Genomic DNA, 9,698 nt, shown 5'->3' on the forward strand with positions numbered 1-9,698 from the left:
CTGCTCTTTGATCACCTCCCTCTGGGTGGGGGGGGGAGCAGCCTTACCAGGCCACAGTAGAGGACAATACAGCCACTTTTGATGTGAACTGACAGACTAAGATCAGAAAGGAGAGGAGAACCTCCCCTATTAGTGGACTTGGGGAGTGGCATGCAAGCAGAGGGAGGAGGGAGGGTGGGATTGGGATGGGAGGAGGGAGGGGCTTATGGGGGGATGCAGAATGAATAAAGTGTAATTGATGAAAAATTTAAGAAAAAAGGGAAAAAAATAATTTAAGAACCTTAAATGACTTTCAAAATTGGAGGAAAACATGGAGTTAGTCAACTGGCATGGAGCACGTCTCGCCCCTGGGGGCAATGGTCTCCTGAACCTACTCAGACCTCGGACACCACCACTGCTAGTTCTAGAACTGACGCAGGATGTTCCAACGAGGGGTTAAGGCTTCTCATAATATTTCCTATAAGCCCACACCTGTTTGTCTATATCCCCCATTTTTATTCATTATTAGCCAGATAGAGCCAAGTAATTGTGGTAATGATACTTGCTTTTTTGCCCAATGCTGGAATGCTAGTAAAGTTAGGTATGCCCTGGTTACTCGCATGCCTCACTGGGTGCTTGTGCGCTATGACTCTCTTCAGACAGAAAAGGGATCTTGGAACTACAGCCACCATTGTTACTACCATCTCATTGACGGCTGTTGGAGCTACCACCAGGGCATTAGCCATGAAAATAGTTTTTTTAATTTCTATTTTTGTTCTTCACAATTTATTCATTATATATCTCAAGTGAAGCCCCCTCCCTCAACTCCACCAGTCCCACATTCCCTCTCATTTACCCTTATCCTAGTCTACTGAAATGGGGAGTTCTCCACTATTACCATCTACCCATAGCTTGTTAAGTCTCATTAGGACTGCCTGGATCCTCTTCTTCCATGGCATGGCAAGGCTGCATCACCATGGGCAAGTGATCAAAGAGCAGGCAACTGAGTTCATGATAGAGGCATCCCATGCTTTCCTCACTCAGAGATCCATATGGAGACTGAGCTGCCCATTGGCCACATCTGAGCAGGCGGTCTAGGACCTCTCCTTGCATGGTCATCTGTCGGTACATTTTTAAAAGAGGCAAGACAAACTATGTTTCTTGATTTTTCAAAGGTACTATCTTTTTCAAATCAAGATACAAATATTAATAAATAGAAGTATACCAATAAAAATTAAATATATAGAAGGCATAGACAACAATGTTCATGTTCAAAGATTTTTTTTTCTGTGTGAATTACTGGTAAAATAATTGCCTGTAGGTATAAAAATTTGACCTTGAAAGCAGCATGTTCTCTGTAGCTTTCATAGCTTCTTGTTAAAGTTATTTTTTTTGCTTTTGATTTCTATCAACATAAAAATGTTCATCACTACTTTTAAAGAATAAAAGAGCACAAAGTTCTCATTGAATTCAGACTGTTCAATTTTAATCTTTATTATTTTTGCATTAAAAAAATCTACAGTTTGAATGCTAGTGAATTTAGGTATGCCCTGGTTACTTGCATGCCTCGCTGGGTGCCTGTGCCCGTTGATGCCCCTCATGCTATGACTCTCTTCAGACAGAAAAGGGATCTTGGAATTACAGTCGCCATTGTTATTGCCATCTCATTGGCGGCTGTTGGAGCTACCACCGTGGCATTAGCCATGAGTCATACTATGCAGACTGCTCAGGCCCTAAATAATCTTTTATCCAATATAGCTCATGCTTTAGATGTACAAAAAGGAATTAATGCTCAACTAAAAGGAGACTTGATGGTGTTCAATCAGAGGATTGACCTTGTGCAGGAGTAAATTGATACCCTATGGCAAATCGCTCAACTTGGTTGTCAATGGAAGTATGCTGGACTTTGTGTCACTAGCATACAATATGAGAAATTTTCCCAGTGCTGCAAATCTGTCTAAACAATTGTCTAGCTATATTTTAGGTAATTGGACTGAAGAATTCGATACTATGATGGAGAAGCTGAGAGTGGCCATTGTTACGGTAAATTCTACCAGAGTGGACGCAGGACTAGCCACAGGATTATCATCATGGATTGCTGCAGCCATGAATCATCTGAAGGAATGGGTGGGCATGGGAGCATTAGCAGGCCTTCTGGTGTTGGTTTCGTTGGTTTGCCTGTGGTGTATATGCAAGTTTAGAGTCTCACAACAGCATAATGCAGCCATGATCATTCAGGCCTTTACAGCCATTGAAGCAGGACAGTCTCCCCAAGCATGGTTGGATACCATAAAAAGCTAAAATGTTATGCTCAGGATGCGAGGCTAAGCACTGCACTCAGGGTCAGCTGCTTTGGACCCAGAGAAGAGCAAGTCTGATTGCATGCGGGTTGATGCCCCAGGTCTCGCCTCTGAGAAAAAGGTATCAGACGGGTCTGATGCTCTTTGGGTGGATGACACCTAAATGAACATCGGTACAAAGTCCCAATTTATTTCTAATATCAGAGATCAGACCTCTACTCTTGCCTGATGCGTCTAAAACAAAAAGGGGGAACTGTAGAGAGCTGCGGAATGCTATGCCTTAAAGATGGAGCTGGTTTCCGCCTTCCACCTTCCGGATGGTGAGTGCTCTCTGTCACAAACAACTCCATATTTGGCTAAGGCTGAGGATCTGGCTTGCTTCCGTGTATGTGGACCTATCTGTATTGACCAAGTGGCACGCTGGGGTTGGCTACCCAGAGGCTATTTTAAGCTGTGGGCTGGCTTTCCCCAGGGTCAGAAGATTGTTCAAGGTTCCTGAATAAACTACATTGAGAAGAACAAAAAAAAAAAAAATCTACAGTTTGAAAGACAAATTGCTTTGCATGCAGTAATAAAGTTCTGTGCGATTTCAAAATTACAAAGTCTGATGCAGTAAAATCCGGATCAGTGAAGTGCCTTAAAACCTGTAACATCCCTCATTAAAATTTTCATTATTAGTTCTCAACATTTCATATTTTTATTTCACACTAAATCATAGGCTACATAGCTAGTGTCTGTGCTCAAAATAACAAAGTATATGGAGTAAAAACAGTAACATGAATATACACGGAAGCACTCTTGAGGACTTTAAAATGGGGTTGGGAATAGTCTCCTTTATGAACTTTTAAAAAAGTGTTGCTCACCATCTGACTTGAAATGTTTAATTAGTGGATACATCACAATTAGGAAACTTATAATTAGACGCAGTATTTTTCAGAGATAATGTATGAGTAGGGCAGTTCACATGGAATTACAACTTCAGAAGTATATTTTATTTCTAAGATTATCATCTGAAACATTCATATTTAAAAAACATAATGCAAGCCTCAAATGAAAGTGCTTGGAAACCTCTTTATGTCTGTGGCCAATAATTCAGTAAATATACATGCGCAAGACACAGCTTCATATGTTTTACATTTTGCTTGGTAATAACATCATTGTGCTCACTGTGCATGGGACCATGAAGAAGCTGAATCTCAAGGGTGTCAGTGCGAGGTTGAAGATCCTCTAGCATAATTTTCCTGTGTGCAGCCATAAAGAATTAAAGTAATATGACAGTCCATGCTAGATAGCTCCTATCTTCAATAATTACAACTGGAAAGCTTACCACTATTCTGTGTCAATGAATGGTAGACACTGACTTTTTTGCTAGAACAAGATACAGCAACGAGCTCCCGCAATTTTTCTTGACACTACCCATATTACATGGCATTCATCATGTCTGCATTTCCCAGCGGTTTGTTAGGAGTCAGAGCAGGGATAATCATGATATAAGAAAAAGCAAGTGCTTTGTTGTCACAGACAGAACTGACCATAATAAGGACATAAATGAAGATGGTGGGTAAGAAGAACATAAATGGAGTAATGATGTATGAATCACAGCCAAAGAGAGATTTGAGGAAGACCTCAGATATGCATATCCTTGGGGTGAACAAGATGATTTAAGAAGTTCTCAGGTCAGCAAAAGTCAGTCTCTCTTACAATGCCTGTATGTCTCATATATATCATGTCTTCTTTGATGCCTCTGGATCATGGCTATAAATGCTTAGTCATGATGATAAATGCTATACAGTATTCGCAGACCCTTTCTGTATGTGGTCTTCATGATATGCCGCTGTGGTACAAATGATATATAGCTGTGTTTGTGCATAGTAACAAAAAGAAACTATTTTCATTTCTGCTCCAGACACTCTTTCCTGCTTGCACTGAGAACTCTAATATACTTCATATCTATAACTATTTCTGTGTTAATAGTAAGAATAGTATGCCATGTGATTATAGTGATCTGTTACTATTTTCAAATCTCCTAACAGAGTTTCTTACACTATTAATTTCTAGTCTTCATAAATATTTATATTTGGACAAGAGACAGCAATTTTTATCATTATTTTGACACAATGTTGCCAGAAAAATCGTGATAAGGAAAAATAATTTTGGCTGATGTATTCAGAACTCTTTCAGTCCAATATTTCAGGGAAGGCATGATAACAAAGCAACTCTATTTTTCGTATCGGGAGCATTAGCCTGCATTTTCACATGGTATCAGGTAGAGCACATGATCTTGGGGATAGAACCAGAAATGGACATAAACTCAAAGTCTATATATAACCTAATAATATCCTTCCAACAATAAATCAGTTTTGAAACTTTTCAAAAAAATACTGTAGGCTGAAGACTGAGCATTCATACATGAGCCTGTCTGAGACATTGCACATTCAAAGGATCATTGAGCTACAGAGTTGTCTCAGCAATTATGAACACTCACTGATCATACAAAGGTTTGATTCCCAGCAGTCACATGATGGTACACAGCCACTCTTAACTCAAAATCAAACCATAGTATCCCATAATCATATTAATCTTCCATTAAAAATGATTATAATGCTTATTTTTCAAGATTAAACAATGTTCCCTAAAGTTCAAAAGTATCAGATTATTAAATTTAAAATATAATGTTAGTAAAACATTAACTAGTAATATTCCTAACCTCAGATGGATTCTGCTAATTCATTATTATGGGGTCCGAGTAATGAGAGACATACACAGTAACCTATAGAGCATAATCTTAAGACTGTATGGTGAATTATGTAGTATATATATAAATTCATATATATTGATGCAAATAATAGGTATTCACACATATATTTTAGTCATAGCAACAACCACAATAACAATTAAGTTTAAAGGTGTTTCCTGGTTAGTTGTTAGGAATAAGAAGTATGTGAAGAAGAACATGTTTATACATGCCCACAGACACAAACACATACAACACACTTGCTGCACCTTAAAACTTCTATAAATGTGTGAATATGGTACATTCCTTTGATTAAAGAAGAGGAGAATGAAGGCATTATAAAGAAACACAATCAGAATCAGACTGAAAGAAATCAATAATATAATAGACAGGAAGCCCCACTTACAGATTGTTGATCTTAGAGCCTGTGCTGTTGGTGTTCTGTTCAGGAAGTTGTCTCCTGTGCCAATGAGTTTAAGGCTCTTCCCCACTTTTTCTTCTGACAGGTTTAATGTGTCTGGTTTTATGTTGAGGTCTTTGATCTACTTGGATTTTGTTTTGTGAAGGATGAGAAATATGGATCAATTTGCATTTTCTACTTGTAGACATCCATTTAAACCAGCACCATTTGTTGAAGATGTTGTCTTTTTCTTCTATTGTATGGTTTTGGTTCTTCTCCACATTCTTTTCCAAAAGAATAATTTGATATATTACTTTAGAATATATTTGTTTGCCCATTCTCTAGAATCAACCAATCTTCCCTTCCTAAGACAGTGCTATCATAAACATAATTGAAAACTAACATTTTCTTTATTAACATCAACATAAACTTTGATTCCTTATTTATCATCTAAGATTCTTTTGATCCACAACTTTATCATGGCATTTTTAACCTCTGCATTCCTCAATGTGTAAATCAGAGGGTTTAGAAAAGGTGTACAAATTGTATAAAACACTGATATCATCTTATCCATAGGGAAGGTGTTTGCAGGGCGTGTATAAATGGATATACAAGGCACAAAAAATAAAATGACTACTATGATGTGGGAGACACAAGTGAACAGTGCTTTTCTTCTCCCTTCAGCACTGTGGTTTCTCAAGGAATACAGGATGATGACATAGGAGACCATCAGCATGAGGAAACTCAGTGTACAAAGGGTCCCGCTATTGGAAACCAGAAGCAGGTTGATCATGTATGTATCTGAACAGGCAAGTTTCAACAGTGGCTGCAAGTCACAAAAGTAGTGTTCAATCTCATTGGGACCACAGAAGGGTAAACTCAAGGCCAGAAATATCTGAACTAAAGAATGAACACAGGATCCCACACAGACTAGAGCTACCAGCACTCCACAGACCTGGTGGTTCATTATGGTCATATAGTGCAGGGGCTTACAGATGGCCACGTAGCGGTCAACAGCCATTAAAACGAGGATAAAGATCTCCAGGGAACCAAAGAAATGGAATGTAAAGACTTGGATTATGCACTCATTGAAGGTGATAGAGGCCTCCTTCAGCAGAGAATCTGCAATTGTTCTGGGAGCTACGGTTGTAGAGAAGCAGGTGTCAGACAAGGAGAAGTAGAACAGGAAGAAGTACATGGGACTCCCAAGGGCCTGGCTTGTCTTGATGGTAGCAATGATCAGTAGGTTACCTGCTAATGTTCCTATGTAAAAGAACAGGAAAATGGCAAACACTATGTTCTTCCTACTGGGGTCCTGTGTCAAGCCGAGAAAAATGAACTCAGTCACATTGATATTCAGCTTCATGGTTCATGAATCAGAAGGAGAGTATGAAATGTGTCATCTGCAAGAGGTTAAAAAACTATTTTACCACATGGTATGATGGATTATTTTAGAAAAAATATTTATTTCTCTTAAAAAATTTTCTACTTCTTGATTATTTAACTCTTGCTCCCACTCTCTGCTTGAATTTGAAGATCTTTTTCAGTGTCAAGAAAGTTGATGAAACTGACAACTTCTCCATAGCAATCTTCACCACAACCTATGGTTTTAATTAATTTTGTACATCAATTAGTATAAAATAAAATGTACACTTTTATTATTTACCTTATTTTTTCATGGTAAAAAAAAATTGGTGGCAATGACTTACTATTGTATCTTTCTCTATTTAAAAAAAAAAATTAAGTAGCCTTGCCAGTGATGATGTAAATTTGCCTAGCCCTTACATTCTATAAAATTCCTATTTTCCATTTATGTTAACATATTTATTACATATATTTACAATTAATACAACATTCATTTCTAGACATTGTTTCTTGAAAAGAAGAAGAAATGCCAGTAACCTCCAAATGCCAGTAGTGTCTCCAACCATTCTTCATCATATTTTGTAAATGGTGTGCATAGACAGAAAAAAAAATAGTTCCTTGACAGTAACTATTAAATATCTCAATGTCTAGATTTCTTCTACTTTTAAAGAAGAAATCTAGACATTGAGAAATCTTGCTCGCAGTCCCTTCGCCACCATGCCAATGTTCCCTGTGAAAACAATGTTCCACGCTCCTCCGTGCCAGAGGGTTTCACCCAGCAGCTGGCACAGGCCATCATCAAGCCAGCACAGTACATCTCAATGCACGTGGTCCCTGACCAGCTCGTGACTTTCGGGGGTTTGTGCCACCTCTGAGCCCTCTGCAGCCTGCACAGCACAGGCAAGAACAGCTGCGCCCAGAACTGCACCTTAGAGCAAGCTGCTGTGGGCCTGCTGGCTGATGGCTTGCTGGTTGATGGCCTGCTTGTCAGCCTGGACCGGATGTACGTCAATTATTACAACATGAATGCAGTCAACGTGGGCTGAACAGTTCCACCTTCGCTTGAGCGCTGGTCTGACTTACCTGCACCTCTGTTCTTGGAGCCTTACTGCACAAAGTGTTCTGTGTTCATCTGCCTGCAGTGATGTCCAACTTCCATTTGGGAGAATTAATGGTTTGAGAGAGAGAGAGAGAATAACTTAGACTATTTATACTGTCTGAGCTTACATTCAAATAAATGGGTATTTTATTATCTACAAGTACATCATTACACAATAAATACCTTCATATGTAGGATAATTTGTTATAGGTGATGGTTGTCATCCCAGTAAAGTAATTTACTACTCAAAAATCTAAAAATTCTACAGTCTCAGGTCACAGGAACATTGAAAAAAGAAAGGTAAGTATAGCTTTAGAGATGTGGATGGATAGTAGTTTATAATTAGTTTTTCTGTTGTTGTTCAACTTATTTTTAGATCCAAAAATTTTTATGATCACATTCAAGCATGAAATATCACTTTTTTCAATAATGTCCTTTTTATAATGATAACATTTTATAATAGACTTTCAAAGCCAAAACTCTTCTAGATTTTGCTTATGAAAATATCATCAACACATAGGGACATTTTATGAAATTAGACTTACAAACAAAACTGTAATTTGTTTATATATATTCTGGAAGGCCCACTAATCCACTGTACTTTTTCTAATCCCGCAGTGGTAAGAGCTGTGAACTGGTTCTTCCAAGTGAAATATTTTATATTACAATTTTAATTCAATAATGCTTATCTAATATTGTTAATATCAGTTACATTATAAATATATTTCTCATAATAAATTTGTTGTGATTTTTGTCTATCATGTATAGTTATAGCAACTATATTCATAATTTAGAAAGCTAAGACAAAAACCCAACCTTAAAAATAAAACTGTCATGAGTCATACTGGGCAGACTGCTCAGACCCTGAATAATCATTTAGCCAATGTAGCTCATGCCTTAGTTGTACAAAAAGGAATTAATGCTCAACTAAAAGGAGACTTGATGGTGTTCAATCAGAGGATTGACCTCGTGCAGGAGCAAATTGATACCCTATGGCAAATCGCTCAACTTGGCTGTCAATGAAAATATGCTGGACTTTGAGTCACTAGCATATAACATGAGAATTTTTCCTGTGCTGCAAATCTGTCTAAACAATTGTCTAGCTATATTTTAGGTAATTGGACTGGAGAATTCGATACTACGATGGAGCAGCTGAGAGTGGCCATTGTCACAGTAAATTCTACCAGAGTGGACGCAGGACTAGCCACAGGATTATCATCATGGATTGCTGCAGCCATGAATCATCTGAAGGAATGGGTGGGCATGGGAGCGTTAGCAGGCCTTCTGGTGTTGGTCTCCTTGGTTTGCCTGTGGTATATATGCAAGATTAGAGTCTCACAACAGCGTAATGCAGCCATGACCATTCAGGCCTTTACAGCCATTGAAGCAGGACAGTCTCCCCAAGCATGGTTGGCTACCATAAAAAGCTAAAATGTTACGCTCAGGATGCGAGGCTAAGCACTGCACTCAGGGTCAGCTGCTTTGGACCCAGAGAAGAGCAAGTCTGATTGCATGCGGGTTGATGCTCCAGGTCCCGCCTCTGAGAAAAAGGTATTGGACGGGTCTGATGCTCTTTGGGTGGATGACACCTAAATGAACATCAGTACAAAGTCCCAATTTATTTCTAATATCAGAAATCAGACCTCTACTCTTGCCTGATGCGTCTAAAACAAAAAGGGGGAACTGTAGAGAGCTGCGGAATGCTATGCCTTAAAGATGGAGCTGGTTTCTGCCTTCCACCTTCCCGATGGTGAGTGCTCTCTGTCACGAACAATTCCACATTTGGCTAAGGCTGAGGATCTGGCTTGCTTCCATGTATGT

The 9,698-nt window shown here is 38.7% G+C and overlaps 1 protein-coding gene across 1 annotated transcript; it reads right to left on the reverse strand.

The window, feature by feature from the left end:
• Positions 1 to 5,852: 5,852 nt before the first annotated feature.
• LOC110544476 (olfactory receptor 4C16-like) lies at positions 5,853 to 6,779 on the reverse strand. The gene has a single exon (XM_021630442.1). It carries the CDS (start codon positions 6,777 to 6,779, stop codon positions 5,853 to 5,855), a length of 927 nt encoding a protein of 308 aa, XP_021486117.1.
• Between the last annotated feature and the right edge of the window lie 2,919 nt (positions 6,780 to 9,698).

The sequence above is a fragment of the Meriones unguiculatus genome, chromosome 7 (genome assembly GCF_030254825.1).
Source record: "Meriones unguiculatus strain TT.TT164.6M chromosome 7, Bangor_MerUng_6.1, whole genome shotgun sequence".
Classification (NCBI taxonomy): Eukaryota; Metazoa; Chordata; class Mammalia; order Rodentia; family Muridae; genus Meriones; species Meriones unguiculatus.